The sequence below is a fragment of the Coniosporium apollinis genome (assembly GCF_000281105.1).
Source record: "Coniosporium apollinis CBS 100218 chromosome Unknown supercont1.31, whole genome shotgun sequence".
Taxonomy (NCBI): domain Eukaryota; kingdom Fungi; phylum Ascomycota; class Dothideomycetes; genus Coniosporium; species Coniosporium apollinis.
In genome coordinates, this window is record NW_006913293.1 from 100,625 (window position 1) to 122,881 (window position 22,257).

Genomic DNA, 22,257 nt, shown 5'->3' on the forward strand with positions numbered 1-22,257 from the left:
GTTCTAGAGATGGCATGATGGACAGCTGAAATCTTTCAAGACGACCGTCCCATATGAGAAAGCGCATCGCTGACCGCGAACTCGTCAGCAGCGTGTGCCGGCCGAGCGGCCGCTAGGTGCAGACCAATATAGAAACTAGACGATATCCTTAGTGCCTTCTGTTGTTTAGGACGAAGGTCGGTCGGTTCATTCATCCTATTCTGTATCATAGCGTAACGGAGAGATGCATCGTTATGGAATGCCAGCCCTTGCAGGTATGATGCGACAGTTTCAGTGACAGGAAATTTAGAAGGAAATGGAAGCCCAGTAAGATTATCGCAACGACAAGGAAACGTGATGCTCGGACGAGGTGACAGAGAGAGGCCCGAAACAGCCATAGAGATGGGAGCCAGTGTCTTATCGCTGCTGTATAGCTTAGCCAGAGTGAGTTCGATACCGGCAGCATCATCGTCTTGATCGGACGATCTCTGTTTTCCGCTTGACTCGATCTACACCATCATCAGTCCATTGTGCTGAAGTTCTACCGCGATAGAATTCTGCAGGATTTACAGAGAATAGAATCGTGGTTGGCTACCAGAAGGTGTTGTCAGGATAGAGTCGTGCCACTACTCCATAAAGAGAGTAGCGTCTCTTGGTGCACAACTGAGGTGGGCTTAGGAGGCCTTGCACTGCAATCCACATCACCACACCACTGTTTCTCCATAAAGCTAAGGAGAGTCGATAAGCTTGTGTATGCAAACTGCATACTCTGTACTTCCATGGAAGTAAGGCTGCGATTCACGCGCCGTGAGAACTCGATGCACGCTATGTAGCTAAACCCGTACCCATCTGCCAAACAATCACAGTACGGCTCTCCAAATTCTCCAAGTCCGCAAACATAGACTCTAGACAAATCAACTACCTCCGTCCCTTCTTCGTCACCCTTCCTCCATTCCCACCCTTCTTCGTGGTCGTGGTCTTCTTTGCGACCGGAGTCTTCTTGGCTGGTGCTTTCTTCGCAGGCGTCTTCTTCCCCTTCTTGGGCGGCAACTGCTTCTCAACAAGCGCGTCCAGCTCCCCATTCTCCTGCAGCATGCCCAACCACTCCTCGATGAACGGTCCATAATCATGCCTCCTCGTCGTCGCCTTCTGCTTATCGCTCTCCGCAGACTCAAGCTCGTCTCTGATACTAGCTCTCAACGGCGTCTGCGCACTAGCGAGCTGTCCTCTGAGGTCGAGCAAGTCCTGCAGAGTGAGACCTTCCTCTTCCAGGGTGTCGTGCTTCGTCAGTCTCTCAGCAACTGAAGGCGGGAGACCAGCATCATCGATGTCTTGAACCGAGATGCCCAGCCCCACGGACATTGTCGTCAAAACCTTCCCTTCTTCGTCAGCGGGCAAGAAGCCCTTCCACTCCCCTTCAACATTGTCAAGTGCTCCCTCAACAGTGTTGATACCCTTGACGTTCTCTGACAACTCCTTCCTCAACGCAATGAGCGGATCCTTAACCAGCGCCATCAGGTTGAAGGAAATGTCGTTGGCTTCGTACTGCGCCATGCGGCTGGCCAAGACATCAGCGACGGTAGTGAGCCAATCTCCCTCGAGCTCGATGTCACCGAACTGCGTTGGTTGGCGGTCCAGGCCATCGAGCTTCCAGACGGTGGAGCCTATAGGCATGTAGGCTGAGAAGTGGTAAGCGGCTTCTTCGTCGTCGACTTGTTCTTGTTCCTCATCGTCCGACTCGCGAGCGGCGCGGGCCTTACGCTTGGCAGCCTTCGATTTAGCAGCGCTGGCTTTGAAATTGTTTGCTTTGGCGGCTCTAGCCTTGGCAGCAGCCTCTGCTTTCTTCTGCTTCTCAGCGGCTTGAACCTTCTCGGCCATCTCGAGGTCGATCTTAAGCATGTCGATCCGGCGGGCGAAGGAGTTGTGGATATGCCTCACAAGCTCGAAGGAGTTGATCTCGCGGCCACGGAGGTGCGGCGGGAAGTTCTGGGTGAAGTCCTTGAAGGAGCGGAGATGCTCGCCAATGTCGACGTCGGGGATGTTGTTGATGATGTTGAGCATGGCGACGGTGGCACAGGAGTGCGGGTCGATTTGGTTCGCGAACCAAATATGCAAGGGGCAGCTGGCCTCCTGGGTGTCGGCATCTAGCTCTCGATAGCGGAAGAGGAAGATGAGGCCGTAGACAGGTTTACTGGTTGATGTTAGAGGTGTGGCTGCGGGAGCTTCAGAGAGAGACTTACGGTAGCATTGCAAGCATGTCTGGGTCCAGCCCATACACCTCTTGCACTTTGACACCTTGAACGCCGAACTCCTTCAGCATCACATTGAAATATGCCTATATATAATCAACATCGAGCTCACTTGGCCGCTACTATGCATATATGAGCGATGGCAGGCAGAAACTTACAGGCTCAGATTCAATCTCGCAGAAGCCTTGCCAAGCCCGTTTTCCCGCGTCCATCGCCTCGGTGAAATCAGCGAATTCCTCCTCCTCGTCGTCTTCAGCCTCAGCACCCGGCTGGTCATCACTTCCGTTCTCGGCACCTCGCTTGCCAGTGGGTTGCAACTTTGCACCCTTCTCTTTGGCATCCGGCTCTTCAGCATCTGGCTGCTTAGTGCATTGCTCCTCAGCATCGTGCGCCTCAGCATCCTGCTCCTTCACAACTTGCTCCTTAGCATCTGGCGCTTTGGCACCTTGCTTCTCGGCACCTTGTACCTTAGCGACTTGTTCTTTAGCATCTTGCGCCTCAACATCGTGCGCCTTGACATCTTGCGCCGTGACATCATGTTCCTCGGCATCTTGCTTTGCAGCAAGCTCCTCGGACTCCTGTTTAGCCTCTTTCGTGCCGTTGAGTTTCCTTCTCTTCGGTGACTCAGACGGCGCCTTAGGAGACATCACCTTCTGCGAAAGCTCCTCAGTGCCGCTCCTCGTGCCATTAACGCTCTCAGCTTCTGCGCTCTTCCTCTTCGACGCGCGAGTTTGAACCATGGTGAATTCAGTAACGAGATTATAGTGATTACGAAGACTCAAGTGCCAGCCTCGAGTAATGAAAAGCTGTGATGTCGCAGTATGCAAATTAGGAAAGCAGGAAATCGAAACGGATTCGTGAGTAGAGAGTTGTGAGGGTAAGAAGACATGGCGAGGAGATGAGCAGCACGAACTACTTATAGCAGCAAACGAATGCCGCTGAGTAGCTCAATGGATCGTATTGTGAAGTTTTTCTGCTATTGTCCGTTGTTAGTGAAGTGCTTGTTAGTGAAGTGCAGACATCAACGTACCTGACCGGCGGGTGGCTGGTGGCTCAGCCCTACGGCTTCGCGCGTCACAGAAAGTTGACCCGCGCGCCTCACGTCTCGAAGATAAAGACTCCACAGAAACCCATATCAAAAACCATAACACGCCTGCTTCTACCGCTCCGATTCCCTACAACGTGCGCTTCTCGTGCTACTCAACACGGGCGATCGGGTGATAGGAGCCAGACCCACCGGCTCTCCCTTGAAGACCACAGTTTCGTTTACAACTGTTTACACGCGCACTGGGGGACCTTGTCGATGAAGCGCATAGGTAAGTGTTTACCTTATACTACTGCTATGGGCGTCGCAAGATGTTAACCACAGCAACCAGGCCCCGACCGCATATAACCACAGGATGCAATGAACGGCACTCCTCGACTTCGTTCCGCATTTCCCTCCACTCCGCAAAACTACAAACTCAGACAGGATGGCACACCACACAGAAGCCCGGGCTCTGGATCGCAACTCGGTGCATCGCTCAGCTCGCCGCTCCCAGAGATGCCCTCGATGACATCTCCTAACTCCTCCGAACCGTTGATACCATTCGAAACTCTCGATGCGCCTTCGCAGCGCTTCTATGTCGCGGCCTTCTATTTTGCGCTTATGGGATGGCGGCTATATGACTGGTGGACGCTGAATCAGGAGGACACAGAGTCGTTGTGGTTATTCATGAAGTGGATCTTGATAGACGGTGTATTTCTCTTCGGACTGCCATCACTGCGGATACCATGGCTGGAGTGGTCCTCCTTCGTCATCGTAACGCTTTTTCTGTGTCATGCCATAATCGATGGCATGCTCATGTTCAGGCTGTTCCCGCATTACTCCGTCTGGTTCGCGGGCCTTTTCAAGCTGTTCTCCAGCTCCGAAAAGGCGATCAACGAGCGTAGCGTCAACCCCGCGAAAATCTACAACAATGCTTCCCTGATACTCGGAAGACAGATCATCAACATACTGCCAGAAGGCTCAGCCATGCTGAATCCAGAACGGCGGCACTTCTGCCTGGACGATGCGTCGCGACATCAGGTGCAAATCCCAATTCAGATTAATCAGACGACCCCGATTCTTATTGAACTTTTGCGCGTGGATCTGGACAAGGCCGAGAATGAGACTATTTCCATTTCATCCTCCAAGATCAGGTCCATGGTCAAGGAGGCAAGGAAAATGCACAAGTCCAGCGATCCAGCCAGTCCCCTTCTGCTCCGTTACACGGCCAAGAAGCCAGGTCTGTATGTCTTGCAGAAGGTCGTAGACGAATCAAAGCTGGAGGTTGCGACACGGCCCTCCGACGCGATGATAGTTTCGTGCCCCTCGGCTTCCGTTCGACCTTCAGGAACCGATAGGTGCAGAGGCGAGCTCTCAGATGTGGCTCTGCAAGTAAAAGGCACGCCGCCTCTCCGGATCAAGTACCGGAAGGTGGTCAATGGTGTCGAGCGCGAAGCGTCATTCCAGAGCATTCAGCCGGACGACTTTGTGTCGCCGTTGAAGCAGCAACCATCATTGGCCTTGGTCCGCAGCGGAAAGCTAGACGTGAAATGGGCGGCCTCGCAGGAAATAGTTGTTCCACTCAACGAAACGCTCACCACCAGCGGTACCTGGACGTACACGGTAGATGAAGTTCAAGACGCTTTGGGCAACGTTGTCAGCTATGCTGCCCGGGAGGATGAAGGCGGGCGCCACAAGCATAGGGGCGTGAATCTACACCAGGCACTGACCATTCACGAACGTCCATTGATATTTTTGAGGGGATGCGACACCCAGCATCCGCTTCGAGTTGCCAAAGGCCAGTCAACTGCACTCCCCATCAGCTACGGATCCACTGGCAAGCAGGGTAGCATCGCTCTGCCCCACACCATTGAGTACTTGTTTACACCGGACGAGGCTCTCTCGGCTACTGGAGAGCACGGTGCGAACCCGCACACGCACAGTCTTACCATCAAGAATACCAACCAGAGACCTGCCATACATGAGAGTGGGCTGTACACGCTCAAATCAGTCTCGACCGAGTTTTGCAAGGGAGAAGTGATGGAACCGGCCTCATGTCTGTTACAGAACCCTCCGGAGCCGGACATCTCCATCTTGAAAACAGAGATCTCCGATAAATGCGCTGGAAGGAAGATCGGGCTCCGAATGGAGCTTCATCTTACCGGCACTCCACCGTTTGAGATTCAGTTCATCGAACAGAAGGACGGTGAAGGCCACCAAATAGTCCATCGACACAAGGCCGCGGGCCTCAGGGATCAGTTCGAGCTTACCCCTGTGGAAGCCGGCAAATACACATACACATTCACGGAGATCAATGATGCAGTGTACAAAGGCCGTTCGCTGAAAGAGAAGGGCCTGGTCTATGAACAAGACGTCAAACCCTCTGCATCCGCTCACTTCGTGGATGTCAGGCCAAAGCGTGAGGCTTGCATAGAAGAGCCTGTCTCGTTCGATGTGAGGCTGCAAGGCGAAGGACCATGGATCTTGGAGTACGAAGTCGTGCACGCGGGGAAGCGTACCAAGCATCAGGTCAAAGATATCCAACATGAACGTTACACGATCACCACTGAAAAGCTCAAGAGCGGCGGCGAATACACAATAGCCTTAAGCAGCGTAACCGACAAGTCGAAATGCAAGGAGTTCCTGAAAGCAGAAGCCACAATCAACGTCCGCCACGAAAGACCGAAAGCGTACTTCAGCTCGATTGAGGGTAAGCGTATGGTCCGGACGCTTGAAGGTAAGAGGGTCCAGTTGCCTGTCAGGCTCACTGGCAAAGGGCCGTGGACGCTCAGTTATTGTGATGCGTCCAGTAAAAACCACATTATTAACATGCAACGCGCCAATGATATCCTGGAGGTTACTCAACAGGGCACATACGAGCTTCGCGGTGTACACGACGCTATATGTCCGGGTTCGATCGACAAGACTGCCAATAAATTCGTGGTCAGCTGGGTTCCTCGACCAGAAATCATCCTTCCCGAGAGTCCCACGGTGAAGAGGGCGGAGGCCGGTTCGAAAGCCCACTACGTCAAGCAGGATGTTTGTGAGGGTGATGAAGATACCTTTGACGTATCGTTTTCAGGTACGGCCGAGTTCATTCCGTAGCAAATGTCACACTCACTAACAGCTACAGGCACGCCACCGTTTGACGTCAAGTACGAGCAGCACATTCATCCCGATCACGGTCCCAAGTCCCTCAGCCGCAAAGAACTCAACGCCGCTCTCGGTGTCGCTTCTATCCGCATGGACACCGCTCAACCCGGCCTGTACGAGTACAAGTTCACCGAAATCTCCGACTATAACTATGACCACAACCCCAAGCCCCACCAGCCCCTCACGCTCAAACAACGCGTCAACCCGCGCCCAACCGCGCGCTTCAAAGACGAAGGCAAAACCTACAACTTCTGCTCCAGCGACCTGGACAGCGACCAAGAAATCCCGGTCATCCTAACCGGGCATCCGCCCTTCACCCTCGAAGTTACCATCAAGCAGCACGGCAGCCTCAAGCCGACCACCAAGACCTTCTCCAACATCCCCAGCACAACCTACTCCCTCCGCATCCCACGCTCCAAGCTCCTCCTCGGCCGCTCCCAACTCTCCATCCTCAGCATCCGCGATTCGCTCAACTGCCTGCGCAAAACCGACCCGGCGACGTCCTCAAAAGTGCAAGCCTCCGTCTTCGATCCGCCGTCCATCTCCGCCGTCGAGCCGCACAAATCAGACTACTGCGTCGGGGACCGGCTCGCCTTCAGCTTAGCCGGCCAGCCGCCCTTCAGCGTAACCTACACCTTCAACGGCGCCACAAAGCGCGCCTCCACGCCCAGCACCTCCTTCCGCCGGCTCGCCGAATCCGCCGGCACCTTCGCCATCACCGGCCTCAGCGACTCCGCCAGCCAATGCCGCTTCTCGCCCTCCGGCCCGGACGCCATCAACACACTAACAAAGCGCATCCACGCCCTCCCCTCCGTGCGCGTCTCCAAGGGCCGCGAGACCGTGACGGACATCCACGAGGGCGGCGAGGCAGAGCTGCTGTTTGAGTTTACGGGCGCCCCGCCGTTCGAGTTTGTGGTCCAGAGGAGCGAGAATGTCAGACGGGGCCACAAGGCCAAGGTGCTCGAGACGAAAAGTTTGGTGAGTGAGGAGTTTGAGATGAGGATTATGGCGAGTCAGGAGGGGGTGTATGAGGTCGTTAGTATTAGGGATCGGTGGTGTGCGTTTTCGAAGGTGGGCGGGCCGGGGGCGGCGCAAGGGCAGAAGTTGTTGCAGTAGGGGGCTGAGGGGTGGAATGTTGGGGTGGGGTGGGCTGTAGGGGAAGCATTGCATGGCGATTTTGCACATGTTTGCATTCGATTCGTCTCGTTTAAGATAACTTGGGAGATTTTGTGTAAGTGGGTATGAGTAGGCGAACATCATTGGGCATTGCAGTCCGTGAATCCGGCGGTCGAAGACCAAGCCGCCCTATCTATCCACTCTCAAAACACGCGCCGCCACTAGCCTAGAGTCTTCTCAGGCTGCCATCTGCGACCCAACGAAGTCACCAAAAGCCATACCGGAGGCTTTGGAGCGGGGCACTGACTTCATCGCAGTCCGTCTAAGTCTATGACGCCGCACCGCCCGTGCCCGGATTATTCCTCGTCACGTACTGCGACCGCATAAACTCCTCAACATCCTTATCCGGCAGCTTGTTCACCCTCGGATCCCTCGGCTTGCGCTCTTCGGGCTGCTGCTCCTCCTTCTTCTCCTCCTCCTCCTTCCCACCGCCTATTCCGGCCGCCGCAAGCGCCGTCCCCGCCAGCCCCGCCGCGCCCTCGTACGCCTGGTTCGCGTAAGATTTCGCCTGGTCAAGGTACGACGTCTGCGGCTGCTCGGGCTGTGGGATTGAGACATCCTTGGGCGCCTGGCCGACGGTGCCTGGTTCCATTGTCTGACTTGTGTCGCCGTAGCCGTGATCGTTGGTCGCGGGTGTGCCGTCGCGCATTTGGCCCGCGGCGTGCGTGCCGTGCTGAGCTGCGTAGCGCTCTGAGGATGTGCCGCTCCGAGTGCCGTCGGCGTATGTGGCTTGGCCGTTGTTTGCGTTTGAGGGAGTGTTGTCCATGGTGTGTGTGGAGACGGGGGTGGAGTTGCGGTAAGGAAGGGACTGGTGGATCGGGGTTGAATTGCCGGACTCAGAGCCTGCAGGCGACTGGTCGAAGTTGGGGTCTTCTCTGATGTTGGACTGGGTTGCGGTTCCGGAGGTTGTTTGCATGAGCGTCAAGCGTCGGCGCTCGTCGAAAGATTGGCGGCTGCCGTTGGTGATGCCGTTCGCGATGCGCGATGACGGTGCGGGGATGGATGCGACGACTTGGCGCCGAGGTTTCCCCTTTTGCGATCCCACCGCGACAGCGACTATATCGTTGTCGTTGTTGTTTCTTTCTAAGCGGATGGGGCCGCTCGGAAAGGTTGGGAGGCCGTTCTGCATGGCTGGATCTTCCCAGTTGAGTCTTTGGGAAATTGCAGGCTCGATCACGGGCAGCATGCCGAACTTGAAGTCTAGCTTCCCGCCGTACTTTTTGGGGATATTCGCCGGATCAATGTATTGTTCGAGTGTGGCTTTCATATTAGACGGTGTGAGTATGAAGATCTTCGAGACAGTCGTTGGATCGAACCAGCGCTTTATCCAACTCCAGACCGTCGGAAAGAATGACGGCGCTCCAATAATCTGCAGACCGTGTCAGTCTTGATCGAGTTTGAGGTAGAAGTATGAGCAATATGCGTACAAATATACGGTCAAGTGTCTCTGGATAGTGCGCAGTAGCCAGTTGGCTAGCATCCTGCATGTGTCCCTTGAGATTCCAAAACTGCTTCAGGCTCACCCCTGATATGTCGACGATGTTATTGCTCAGCGATACCGGCGTCTCAGGTTGGGGTCGGTCTGGTATAGCAGAGCACAGCGGCAAGACGAACCGCACTAGGTTCTCGTAGAGCGCAAACAGCCGCAGCATTCTAGGCGGCGCTCTCCGTGAATCTCTTGTCGGCGACGCCTGCTCGTGTGCAGTGAGCGTCTTCGGATTGAGGTGCGCGATCTCGTAAACGTATACGGGGATGCCTCGTTTGTCTCGTCGACCGGTCCACTGGGGGTACTGTGTATTGAGCGCTGGTCAGAAGCAGAATCACGCTTGCGCCGGTGTTCTTCTCACAAGCTTCCTCGTCTCCTCATATTCGCCGAGGTCTATGGTGTCGTACAGTTCTTCTAGTCTGTTCTCTCTACGCCAGTCTTCCGTCTCTTTGAATTGCCTAAATGCATCCCGGGGGTTGAACTTTCGAGCGCGAAGGTATCGCCTGCGCCCTGTCAGCCCTGCAATGTCTCCGTACAGACTGTGATGGCTGACAGTAGTGTTTCATCATCATGACTGGCTTCTATCGTGTCGTCTGTGAATGGCGGTTGGTAATAACCTTGCTTCTGGCATATCTGCTTGAACTTTTCCAGAGCCGATTGCTGAGTGCTGGTGAGATGACCGAGATGCCCTGCTGGGTACTGATACGATTCAACACGGACGAGGTCACTATCGGCCATTGCAAAGGGTTTCAGGGTGGGAAGTGGGAGGGCCGGGGAGGATGTAAGAGATTGCTGGGCGTGATAGCCATAAGGCTGGCCGGAGATCTTGCGCTCGTACGAATAACGCAGGATATTTACATGCGATGAACGAGGGACGATGACGATGGACTGAGGATCCAATCGACGCCCAGCTGCACCGGACCCTCGGCCTGTTCATTAGCCCGTGCTTCCGCCAGGATCCGCATTTGTAATGAGGCCAGAGGCAGCTGCAAGAGTCACGGCTTAGGTATGCTCGTGTGTGAGGGATGGAGGGATGAAGGTCAGCCGCCGGACTCGCCGTGCTTCACTCTCGGTCACCGTGGATAGGATGTACAGAGAAGTACCAGGAGATCAATGCCCCGCCAACGCCGTGCATGCTTTCTCAAGAGAATGACGGGTGTCGATATGCCTTCCATATCAAATCGGAGATAATCACTGTTGCTTGGATTAAGCTGTGTAGCCTTGTGGTCCGTCAAGGATATAGCAGCATCAACGCTTCGTAGCTGTTGTTGCGTCTCTTCCGATGCGGACCTCCAACAACAACCCAGATACCACACCTCCAAAAAAGGCTGCAGTAGCTCCCGAATCGTGCAGTCAGGCTAACAAAAGCGTCGGCAAGCCACCGAGCCTAAAATTAGACCTTGTCTCGAAACTCTCTCAGAGTCACAAAGTCAGTGCTAAGGGCTTTGTTTTCACCCTTTTCCAACACGCGCTACGATCCTTCCATCTGCCACTCTCGCACAGAGCATACCCTTCAACCGATCTACAAGATCAATCCTCGTGCCCGTAAGCATGATGTCCCTATTAACTTGTTTGTGCAGCTCAAGGTTATGCTTGAGCGCGCTCATCGAGAGTCCGGCCACCTGCCGAGGGTCCTGAACGTAGCCCGTTGGAATTGTAATACAGTAGCGCTTTCCCCTGTTGTTGAAGTAATCCAGACAAGATTGCGGTATGGTCATCAAGCGACATTGTGATGGGAGTGCGTACACCAGGAGGCGGAGACAGGGCATGGTGACCGCTGTGCCACGCAGGTACAGTGATTTTAGCCTTGTCAGTGCTGTTAGTGGGACTCGGCAGTCATCGTCTATCAGGGGATTTCCAGATAGATCCAAGACACTGAGAGTCTCGGCATGAGTCGCCAGATGGAGTAGATGAGTAGTTGTTGCCTGGGTATTCGAGACGTTGAGCAGCATCAGCTGAGGAAGAAGGCGTAAAAGGGAGATGTCGTATAAAGAGAGGGGAATTCCCTTCAAGGTCAACCGCGAGAGCCGAGTAAACGTCCCTTGTTGGAAGAAGTGCGTAAGCAGCGGCCCTGGGCCGATCGATGGAGATATAATCGAATTTGACAGGGAGATCTCTTCAATCGCAGTATCTGCGAATAGCTCAAGGAGAATGGGATTCCACCAGCCTCGGTCAGAAATGAGTTCCGCTATTTCTTGGTGCGACTCTGCGGTTTCGACGATGGCCACATCCACACGGGAAAGCGTCACATCTTGAGTCTCGAGCGCTTCAAGAACGAAATTCTTCCAGTTGATGAAAGATCTCTGAGGTTCATCCTCTCCCTTTTCTACTCTCAACGTCAGAAGAGCCTCGCAAAGAGTTCAATCCAACCAGGTCAGTGAAATATGCTAGTCGATTGATCTTACTAATGCCACAAGGACGCACCATTTTGGGAGTGGCGCTCATCTTCAGCTACCGTTTTTGGGTGCACCGGCGGCTTTGAGCGAGGAATGTCTGGTATCAAGGGTGCATTGCCACTCCTTTCCGCCAGGGGTTGGCGAACATGACTACTTGGACCGACATGCAGGCGCTTTGCTGGCCGTTTACCAGCGAAAGGTCCAGAGGAGTTGAAATCGGAGGACGACTCCCATGCTTTGCTTCGCTTGCCGGTCACCGGCGCAGGGGTAGAGACGCCTTTTGATCTCGTGCTTGGTGGCATGAAGTTGATAGCAGCCGTAGCTCGCCAGCTTGCTCTTCGTTGTAGAAAGCCGTAGAGTATCGGAATTGGCTGCCATAAACCTCGAACGTGCGCATGTGTGGGATTGAAGATGGCAGGTGTAGCAGCTTTCAGCCTTATGCCGCGGCATCGTCATGTGACATGCGAATGTCAACTCCGTCATCGTATTCCTGTGCTCATTTGCCTCCGCTATTATTGACAGCCTTTATATAGCTATATCGCTTCCACGACACCACAAGCGTCTTCAATTACCGCCCTTGAGCATCTTGTCAACTGACAAGCGCACAATGGAGCGAGAGCAAGCATCTCTGATTAACCTTCCGGACGAACTACTCCTTCAAATCCTCTACTACCTCCCACCCAAGAGCACAATCGCCATCCGCCTGACCTCACCTAAGTTCAAGTCCGTGACCGAAACCACACTCCTATGGCGCCACTACTGCCGAACAGAGTACCAATTCTGGGACCCCAAGCAAGAAATCTCGAAAAAGTTCCTCGCACCCACAGCAGAGGTGCGGTGGGAGAGCATCTTCGCGCAGCGGCGCGAGCTCGATATTCTGATCGCCGAGACGCTCGACAGTCTGCTATCCTGCCAGCAACGCCGTTATGACAAGATGCAGGAGATTGTGGACGCCGGGTACGACGCGAAAGACGAGTTGTTGCGGCAGTGCAAATGCCCGGGCGACGCGGAGGATGTGCTGGCACGGCGGTACTGGAGCCAGGCGACGCTAAACACGATACACCGGACCATGGCGATCGAGGAGTGGGAGAAGCTGCAGAAGGGGGAAGACGTGCCGCTTGAGAGGGCGCTAGGCGCATTCGACATGTTTGTCCTTGACACGAGGGAGGGCGACTTCGACAACATCTCGCGGCATATCGACGACCTTGCGGAGCGGGTACGGGCAGAGAACCCGGACCTGGACAGCCGAACGACTCGGCAGAAGGCCCTCGACGTCGCCCGATTCCTGCGAGCACACGACCTCACCGGCGTAGCCTCCGACGAAGCCTACACGGCCCTCCGCAACAGCTTCATCGGCATCGGCCTCAACGACCCCTCGCACCAAGCCCTCCCCCTCATCTCCACCGCGCTCTACTGCTGCGTCGCGCGCCGCCTCGGCCTCTCCGCCGCCTCCTGCGGCTTCCCCTTCCACGTCTACGGCATCGTCTACGCCGCCCCAGGAGCCGACCTCGACGGCCGCGCCATCCGTCCCTCCTCCGGCGACGACGACCAACAGACCCTCATGTACGTCGACCCCTTCCGCTCCGACCAAGAGGTGCCGTTGCGCGACCTCACGACCCAACTTTCCCAAATGCGCGTCTCGCCCTCCAAACACCCCGAGCTGCTGCGCGCAGCCAGCACGCGCGAAATGGTCCTCCGCACCGGCCGCAATATCATGAACTCCGTGCAGCAGATCCACCAGCGGGCGGCGATCCAGCCCGCTGACACCGCTGCCCGCAGTCTGGCGTGGGTGTCCACGTTCCCGGACATGGACAACGCGTTCTACAGCACGCTGTGGGCGATGCTGTTACTCGGGCTGCAGCCCGGCGAGGACCAGAGCGCCGCCGCGGCCATGGTGACGAGACGGCGGACGTATCTGCCGTACATATTCGAGCATTTTCAGAACCACTTCCCGTGGGACGCGAGGTTGATCGCCGAACATATCGTGCCGACGTTCCGGGGGCTGCCAGAGCTGGAGCGGATTGAGAACATTCTCGCTGTGCATAGCGAGGCGAATCGGAATCCAAAACTCGTGCTGGAGCGGAGCCCGGTGCTGGATATCAAGGTCAAGTATAAAATTGGCCAGATGTTTAGGCATAGACGGTATAGGTATGAGGGCATTGTTTGTGGCTGGGACGCGCGGTGTGAAGCCGGGGATCTGTGGATCCAGCAGATGGGCGTGGATAGTCTGCAGGATGGACGGGATCAGAGCTTTTATCATGTTATGTGAGTTCGAGACTGCACTACCAGGCTGGTGGAGTTGGAGACTTGCTTGCTGACGCGCTGCAGGGTCGACGACAGGAGCATGCGCTATGTCGCGCAGGAGAACATCGCACCTATCGACACGGAGCCGTCGGAGGCGCTGTTGAGGCTTGCGGGGAAGCACTTTAAGCGATGGGACGCGGAGAAGAGACGGTTTGTGAGTAATATCAAGGACGAGTATCCTGATGATTAAGCGGTAAGCTGTGGTTTGCGGATCGCCTCCGTAACGGGTTGGTGATGTCTGAGTATGCTAGGATGGTGTGTTTCCAGGCTGTATAGTACATGATTTACCTGACGCGAGGAGCTATGTCGGGTACTGCGGGGCCCATGGCGGATGCCATGTTGAGCTTTCTGCGTGGGTGAGGAAGGCATTGTTACACTGATGGCGAACAAATCATCCATCACTTGCGTTGTTGATGTCAAGACGTTCCGTTTGATCCGCTAATGTGCTCTATTTTGCGCGTGCACACATAATGTGAGCCAAAATTCGTGGACAGTTATTGAGAGCATGCATGAACGGGTTGCAAGCCTTTGAGTATCTAATGTGCTTCTTCTAGTCTTACCGTCTGGGTGGTTCGGGAATACGTCGCCTTCACCCAGGCATCTCAGTAACCGTGTCTGAGCTCCCAACAGACCATGGTCCCAGAACCGAACGCCGCGCCTCTGAAAGCGCCAGCGCCAGCGCCAGCGCCAGCAACGCTGTGGATGAAGATGAAGATAAAGCGCGCCGCCATACCGGCCCGCACGAACACCATTCTTCTAGCGCATGAAGCGCCGGACGCCGGCCGATGCCGCTAGATGCGCAATCAGTCCTTAGAAATGCGTAGAAGCGCCGCAGCAAACCACATGCAGCACAGGTTCACGCATCATCAATACCCAGCGCCGACAGTTCCTTCCTAATCGATACCTCCGTCCCAATCTTCTTGACCTGCGTATCCTCCAGCTTCTCACCTCCCGCTTGCCGCATCTTGAGGTCCTCGATCGCCCGGATCTTCTTCAGCAGCGAGCGCTTCTTCTTCTCCTGCGGGGAAGGCGCGCCGGGCGATGTAACTGTAAGATCTGGCGTCTCGAGTTCCGCTGCTGATGGTGGCGGCGGGATCTCTATCCGTCCTGGCTGCTGCGGGGCCTGTGGCGAGTGGTTGCTGTTCTGATTGTGATTGTGATTTTCGTCCCTGGGTGCGGCCGATCCGCCCTTCAGTTCCAACTTCCCAGTTCCCTTCGACCTGCTCCGCTCATGCCCTCCCCTAGCCCTCCGTTCCGGACTTCTCGCAAGATTCGGCGGCGCCGCGTCGCCGTCAACAGCCAAGCCCGCCGCCTTGTCCGCCGCTTCCTTCGCCTTCTTCGCCTCTCGCTTCTTCTTGTTCTTCAGCGCTGCTTTCGAGAGCTCTCCGTCGCCTGCGTCGTAGCCCGCGAGACTGACGCCCCCGCCTGGAGCCGCGCCGGGCGGCAGGGGAGGCTCGGCGGGATCGGCGCCAGGAACTTCGCGTCTACGCGGCTTGCCGAAGCCGTTGATGCCGCCGCTGGTGGAGGAGATGCCGTCGTTAACGAACGCGGCGCCGCCTTCGTCTTCGCGCTTGAAGTGCAACGGTGTGGATGTACCGCGTGCGCCAGGCGGCCGGTACGCGCCCGCAGGCTTCGAGGGCGCTTTGCGCTTTGCGAGGTATTCGAGAGCGGATGGGTGCGGAATTGGGACAGGGTGCAACGGGTCCTCGGGCGGGTGGAGAAGAGGGGGCTCAGGGCGCCAACAGACGTGATAAAGCTCGTTCATGTCCTCGTTATACACGAGGCCTCCGCCAACGTGCCAGATTCTGATGCCGTTGTCTACCCGCAGCCGGGGGCTAGTCGTAGCAGTAAGGATATATTTCCCGTCAGGGCTCCATTCGCAGACGCTGGCGTTGCTCGCCTCGATGGTGGTCACCTTTTCATAGTTCTTCTCGAGATCGTAAATGTCCATCTGGCCAGCCAGATTGCCGAAACCGGCAACAAGGACGAAGCGACCGTGCGGAGAGAAGAGAATAGTGTTGCGGGGACCCAAATTGAAGCTGTGCGTTGCGACGGCCCGAGCGTTGAAGATAGTGGTCTTTGCGGGCATATAGCCGTACACAACTCCGAATTCCTTCGAGTTGGGCGACCACGATACGTCATGGACAGGGCCTTCTTTGTCTGCAGTTTTTGTTAGGAAAGCTGAACACATCTGGTGCATAGTATACTCACCCAAAGATAGCCTCGCATCAACACTACCACTGGTGCTAAGGATGTACATGTTGGTTTCGCCATAATAGGACTTGTTTGACTTGTCGACTTCCGTCTGGGCTAGGACTATCAATGTCGTGCCAATATCGTTCCATTTGAACTGCACTTTGTCTCCTTTGAAGAACGTCTTCTGCGAGACGGGCGAGGCGAACTGCGGAACGCTGAAAACTTTGACTGCGGCTGGTTGGCCCTGTAACACAGAATATTAGCATGGGGTTGCACGTCTGTCCAAGTCTCGTTCTCTCACCTTTCGCTCCGGAACAAAAACAGCAACCGAATGGCTCCTGCCTGGAGCGACCGCAAAGTCTGTAACGCCCTCCACGCGAAGCTTGTTCCAGACCGTACCCAAATCTGCGCTTTGGTAGAACTGCACCTCGTTCGTAACGACCCGAGCACAAAGACTCTCATCAGAGGTATACTGCAGATTCCAGCCGGTCTGGGATTTCTGCACAAATTGCCCAACAACGCTCCTCTCCCCTTCGGCTCCGGCATTGTCATCGATGGTTCTCCAGACCTTTAGATTCTTTGTTGTGTTGCCTTCCGCATCTTTCGTAGGACGCTGCCATGTAATTATGAATGTGCCCAGTGGTGAAAAGCCCAGTTCGTAGACATTCTCGGTGGGCAGCGTGGTAACGACGTGTCCGATGGAGGCGTCAATGACTGAAACCCTTGTTCGACTCGGTCAGCAGTGATTTTGGCTGTACATGCATGTGACACCTACTGCTCAGGTGACGCCCATGCAAAGAATCGGCCATCTGGCGAGTAAGTGCAGCATCGAAAGTTGCCCTCGGGCCTAGTCGAAGTGTTAGCTTCCAGCCCTAGAGAATAAGTAAGGGCAGTGACAAGATCGTGCGACTGACCTCTCAAAACCTGGTAGAGACTCATAGACTGGTGCCGCATTCAGAACACTGATGCCCTTCAAGGTGCGGTCTGGTTCAAAGGAATACTTATTAGCGATGGGAAGCGAAGGCTAGCATACGGCCGAGTATCTTACACGCCAATTGAGTCGGAGCAGCCATGACTAGTAAAAGTCACAGGGCGAGGAGCACTGAAGAAGGGGACAGCTTGCGCTTAGAGCTCTTTGTTCGAATGCAAGAGCTGGCGGGCGGCCGCAGCAAATTCTGAGTATGGGCTAGAAACACGAAGCGGCTGATTGAGGGAGACGATGTTACAGCAGCACGAGTCTGGCTCGGAAGGATATACTGTCCCGAGAGGCGACACGGATTGAAGGTTGAGCGTGCGTGTACAGAGCAGAAAGGCGGCGGTCAAAGCGAGATTCAAGTTGACGAAACCCACGCACTGCGCCAAGATTTGACACGCCTCGAGCGGATGTTGCCGCCGCCAGGCTGACGAAAGTCGTCAGACTCGAAAACCACCACTTTCGAATTCTTTGTCAAGTTGACCTCCTTCTTTACTGCCACGTCAGGCGGGGACATGGCCTCACCGCGAAGGCGATTCGGCGCTCTCTCGCCGTCAACTTCACAGAGTAATCTACGATTAGCAGCTGTAACAACTCCTAAAAGTGAACGATTACATAGCAAGCCTTAAGTAAGCTATTCAGACCGTCTTGTGGAGCATTACGGTGATACTAAAGGGAGCATTGTTGTTGGTGCAGCCTGTAGTTCTATGATTGCGGTGAGGCCATTTTCCCGCGCGACATCACTACCTAGGTATCAATCCTCAGCTATCAGCCCTACCTGCAATAAGTCGAAAACGTCTGATGTCTCTTTGAATCCGAGTCTCACACCTCACTGCTTTCTCGTATCTGGCAAGGCCTCAGATCGATGGTAAAAATCCTAGTGTCATCTTAAGATTTGGAGACTTTTATCATCTTGGTGCCGCTCCCGTCATATAGTCTCGAGTTTCCCCGCCTCCACATTCGCCATTGCTTCCTGCCGTATCTTCCTGCCTCAAGAATTGCTCATCAACAACACAACTCAAGGGCTTAGGCCACTAATGTACGATTGCGTGTGTTAGATGGATATGATCGTGAATATACACTGAATGTATTCTCACTGAACACAATCCTCGGTTGCCCCTCGGCGAGGTACGCATGTACTGGCCGCTATGTAGCCAGCCGATTATGTTTACCTTAAGACCGCATGGTACCACAGCAACGAAGGCCGGTGAATCAGGATTTTCTGCCAAATCCGTAGACTGATATAGAGCACAAGGCTATCGGACCTAGGCCTAAAAAGCTAAGGATAAACTAGTGTGGTTTATTCTTAGCTTGTACTCACGTTCGATAGTTGCGTGCTCTATAACCAGTTCACGGGTTTGGCGGAGAATTCGGTTCGCGGGCCTTTGTTGCTGCGGCACTGGGTTGGCAACCCTACTAGTCCTGATCGACAGATTCACCGCTGCTCTCGTGCCAACCTAGTCCCTCCGTGCTCCAGCACTTTAGAGAAGAAGAGGAGGAAGATCGAGTTTGAGGAGCTTGGAGCTCCGATGAGGACCCTGAGCGGCTCTCCAGTGCGGTAATCGGAAGCGGCCATCCAAGAATGAGTATTGCACCCTAAGCTGCAGTAACAGGCAGCGAGTTGAATTGATACAACACTTTCGAACGAGGCACTTGCCAATACCGCCTGCTGCCCCAAACACCGTTGGATATGACACTGCCGGGACACGGTGAGGTTTGCCAATGGGAGGACCACTCAAGACACGGAGCAAGACTTCGCGGTACGTCTCACTTACTACTAAGCGTGCCAGCTGCTTGACAAAGGGACCATAGTGCTAGCCCCGAGACAGTGAATAGGATGCTGCAGAGGATCTTGACTCCGCCAGAGTCTACACTGGTGACTGAATGCCAAGGCAAAGATATCGCTACAAAGGAGCAGCAGAGGGTAACATACACGGTGCTTTCTTCGAAACTCCGTTTGCAAAAAGCACTCCTGCTACAAAACTATGAGTTATCAATACCAAGATCGGGTGCCCTGTGCCCTTCCTGCGACACTACTGTTAAACACAGAGAACAGTCCAGTGTGTTCAGTGAAGATTGGATGTGACCAATAAAACGCGCGCAGTTTGGCGCGCCTCGGCTTGTCAGTCGACCTCGGCATCCCGCATTTTCCACGCTGCAGATGCACCCCGGATTTGGCGCAGTGCAAGGGTTTTGAAGTCCCTTTGAGCCTCTCTTCAGTGTTGAAAGCCATTGCTACCATTCCTCGCACGCCTGTCGGCTTTTCAACCCCACCCAGAACCCGTAACCCTCGTCGAATCCGTATCTCCTCTCCTTATCCCGCCGCTCCCCGCCTCCGAACTCACAATGCCCCACGAAACCCTGACCCGCGACGCCGTAGCGCAACACAACACCGCTGACGACCTCTGGTGCATCGTGGACCACAAAGTCTACGACCTGACCGACTTCGTGGATGCGCACCCCGGCGGCTCCGTCGTGCTGACCCAAGTCGCGGGCCAAGATGCCACGACCGCCTTCTACAACCTGCACCGGCAGGAGGTGCTGCAGAAATACTCCTCGCTCTGCGTCGGCACCCTAGAAGGGGAAAAGGCCGAAGTGCTGGAGCAGAAGCCCGGAGATCTCAGCGCCGTGCCTTACGCGGAGCCCCTGTGGCTGCGGCCGCAGTTCAGGAGCCCGTATTACAAGGAGAGCCATCGGCGGCTGCAGAAGGTGATGCGCGAGTTCAATGACAAGTATATTTACCCTGAGGCGCAGGAGAAGGAGAAGGATGGCACGTTTATCTCGCAGGAGCTGATTGACCGCATGGCGGAGACGAACATACTGGCGATGCGGTTGGGGCCGGGGGAACATTTGTATGGGCGAGAGATTCTGGGGGGCGTGGTGGATGGCAAGGAGTTCGACTATTTCCATGACTTGGTGGTGGCTCAGGAGCTGGTTAGGGCGAACGCGAGGGGGTTTCAGGATGGGAATATGGCGGGTATGACGATTAGTTTGACGGCGGTGAGGCAGTGGCTGAATGATAGGGAGCTGAAGGAGAGGATCACGCAGGAATGCCTGAGCGGGAAGAAGAAGATATGTTTGGCGATTACGGAGGCTTTTGCGGGTAGTGATGTCGCGGGCATACGGACAACGGCGGAAAAGACGCCGGACGGGAAACACTACATCGTCAATGGAACGAAGAAGTGGATAACGAACGGAGTGTGGTGCGACTACTTCGTGACAGGATGCAAGACGGAGAAGGGGTTCTCAGTCATTCTCATCGAGAGGAGTGATGCAGTCGAGACGAAGCTGATAAAGACGAGCTATTCGACCGCGGCTGGCACGACGTACATCCAGTTCGAGAACGCCAAGGTGCCTGTGAGCCACCTTATGGGAGAGGAGGACAAGGGTTTCCAGGTCATCATGAGCAACTTCAACCATGAGCGGTGGATGATGGCCTGCGCGGTAAGTCACTTGCCAATACAACGAAGTCTCTGGCGGCTAAAACTGCGCTCCAGGTAATCCGGCAGTCGCGGTCAGTAGTCGAAGAGTGCCTCAAGTGGTCAAACCAGCGCATCGTCTTCAAGCAAAAGCTGATTGCTCAACCTACCATCCGGCAAAAGCTCGCGAAGATGATATCCCACGTTGAAGCCAACCAGGCCTGGTTGGAACAGATCACGTACCAGATGTGCTCGATGAGCTACGCGCAGCAAGCCAAGCTGCTCAGCGGACCGATCGGCTTGCTGAAGTCGTTCGCAACGCGCTCCGCACATGAGATTGCGGACGAGGCTGTCAATATCTTCGGTGGAAGGGGTTTGACTCAGGGTGGCATGGGCAAGGTGGTGGAAATGTTCCATCGGACATGTAAGAGCTTCTTCATCCCTTTGATTATATTGAAAAGCTGACCTTCCGTTGATAAATTCGACGCTATACTTGGAGGGACCGAAGAAATATTAGCGGACCTGGGAGTGCGACAAGCGCTGAAGGACATGCCGAAAAGTATGCTGTAGGAGGGCATGCGGGTGACAGGGATCGCCAGACTCCGAAATCATCAAGCCTCGAATTCACCATGTCCACAATAACCAATATCATGAGTTTCCAGCCATCATTCCCACCTTCGAATAACTCACACCGCTCCTGACGTCTCGCTTTGAGCATCTCACTTCATCTACGTCCTGCAACCGAATAGTTTCCTGTATCTCATGGACCGTTAAATCAAGGGTGAGCGCGGAGTCGTAGTTTGAGCATGGCGACATCTGTCATTTGGTGGAATGATAATGCCACAAGCTGCCTGACTTGGCACAGGCGCTATTGCAATCTAACATAGTTGACATAGACTTGCAATAGAGCTGGTTGTGTAGTGTGACAGCTGCAATAACACAGCACTGTACTCAGGCGTTAGATAACTTGAAACCTTTTAGCAGCTGACCGCTCTAGTGCATCAATCTTGGAAGGTATCCTGGATACAGAAAGTACTGTTTAGCAACCCATCGCTAGGTTTGATTCCCCAAATCATGGGGTAATAGTACCAGCGCTGTCGTATCCGTGTGCTTGCAGCTCTAGCTGAGTCGCAGCTCTGTGGTGACCAATTCGCCTGCGTTGTGTGGACCATGATTCACTCGGTATGGACACTACTCATGCTGAAGACGGCGTAGAACCCTCCATAGAAGGCATAGAACCATGGTACGGCAGCTTGACAAAGCGACTCGCAAAACCTTACCCACACCCACGCTGATTCAAGTTTGGTCCGGTGACTTCTGCCTCAGCACACTGGAAATTCAACATCCACGAACACAGCGCCTAGATGCAGCTCTGCGCCAGACGAGCAAGTCCACGTGGTTCCTCCTACAGGTACAGATGTGGCTCTCAGCTGCGGTGAACTGGCCACCTAGGGCTCGGTGTACAGGTGGACTCGTACGTGTCCGCCACGCAACGACGACTCGCTCATGGCCGACAAGAGTCTCAGCATTGATCGCTGCGCGAATCATCGAAATGGCATTTCAGGAACAGCATCCGCTGACGGCCGCGGCTCCTGAAGGCGGCGCATAAAGAACACGGAAACCACGGCAAGCACTCCGACAGGACCACGGGCTTTATTTCCGACTCTAGTTTCCGCGTAAGTTACACGCTTTAAGTTTGGCCCATCACCTCGCCCAGCCACGCGCTTCGACGGCGCCTGAGGGATAAGTAAGCTCAGTGAATGCTCTCGTGCCTTCGTCAACTGCCTCCTGGTCCTCCTGTCTTCACTCTGAACTCGTCGTAACACCGTCGACCCGCTCTACCGCTCTCCAGCAACGTTCAACCCCCGATTACTCACCTCGTCGCCTCAGGATCTACAT

At 54.9% G+C, this 22,257-nt stretch overlaps 6 protein-coding genes across 6 annotated transcripts; 3 read left to right on the forward strand and 3 right to left on the reverse strand.

Moving 5' to 3' along the window:
• Positions 1-897: 897 nt before the first annotated feature.
• Positions 898-2,968, reverse strand: W97_06086 (uncharacterized protein; the record flags this gene model as incomplete). The annotated part of the gene is made up of 3 exons (XM_007784097.1): positions 898-2,170; positions 2,220-2,314; positions 2,387-2,968. 3 exons carry the CDS (start codon positions 2,966-2,968, stop codon positions 898-900), a joined length of 1,950 nt encoding a protein of 649 aa, XP_007782287.1.
• Positions 2,969-3,633: 665 nt separating this feature from the next.
• On the forward strand, positions 3,634-7,524 carry W97_06087 (uncharacterized protein; the record flags this gene model as incomplete). The annotated part of the gene is made up of 2 exons (XM_007784098.1): positions 3,634-6,337; positions 6,389-7,524. The coding sequence occupies 2 exons, from the start codon at positions 3,634-3,636 to the stop codon at positions 7,522-7,524; spliced, it is 3,840 nt and encodes a 1,279-aa protein (XP_007782288.1).
• Positions 7,525-7,852: 328 nt separating this feature from the next.
• Positions 7,853-9,808, reverse strand: W97_06088 (uncharacterized protein; the record flags this gene model as incomplete). Its single annotated transcript, XM_007784099.1, has 4 exons — positions 7,853-8,953; positions 9,012-9,374; positions 9,432-9,573; positions 9,624-9,808. 4 exons carry the CDS (start codon positions 9,806-9,808, stop codon positions 7,853-7,855), a joined length of 1,791 nt encoding a protein of 596 aa, XP_007782289.1.
• A 2,265-nt stretch (positions 9,809-12,073) lies between these two features.
• W97_06089 (uncharacterized protein) lies at positions 12,074-13,960 on the forward strand (the record flags this gene model as incomplete). Its single annotated transcript, XM_007784100.1, has 2 exons — positions 12,074-13,731; positions 13,795-13,960. The coding sequence occupies 2 exons, from the start codon at positions 12,074-12,076 to the stop codon at positions 13,958-13,960; spliced, it is 1,824 nt and encodes a 607-aa protein (XP_007782290.1).
• Positions 13,961-14,626: 666 nt separating this feature from the next.
• On the reverse strand, positions 14,627-17,039 carry W97_06090 (uncharacterized protein; the record flags this gene model as incomplete). The annotated part of the gene is made up of 6 exons (XM_007784101.1): positions 14,627-15,930; positions 15,982-16,210; positions 16,268-16,688; positions 16,742-16,813; positions 16,881-16,950; positions 17,015-17,039. 6 exons carry the CDS (start codon positions 17,037-17,039, stop codon positions 14,627-14,629), a joined length of 2,121 nt encoding a protein of 706 aa, XP_007782291.1.
• Positions 17,040-19,285: 2,246 nt separating this feature from the next.
• W97_06091 (acyl-CoA dehydrogenase) lies at positions 19,286-20,823 on the forward strand (the record flags this gene model as incomplete). Its single annotated transcript, XM_007784102.1, has 2 exons — positions 19,286-20,383; positions 20,437-20,823. The coding sequence occupies 2 exons, from the start codon at positions 19,286-19,288 to the stop codon at positions 20,821-20,823; spliced, it is 1,485 nt and encodes a 494-aa protein (XP_007782292.1).
• Between the last annotated feature and the right edge of the window lie 1,434 nt (positions 20,824-22,257).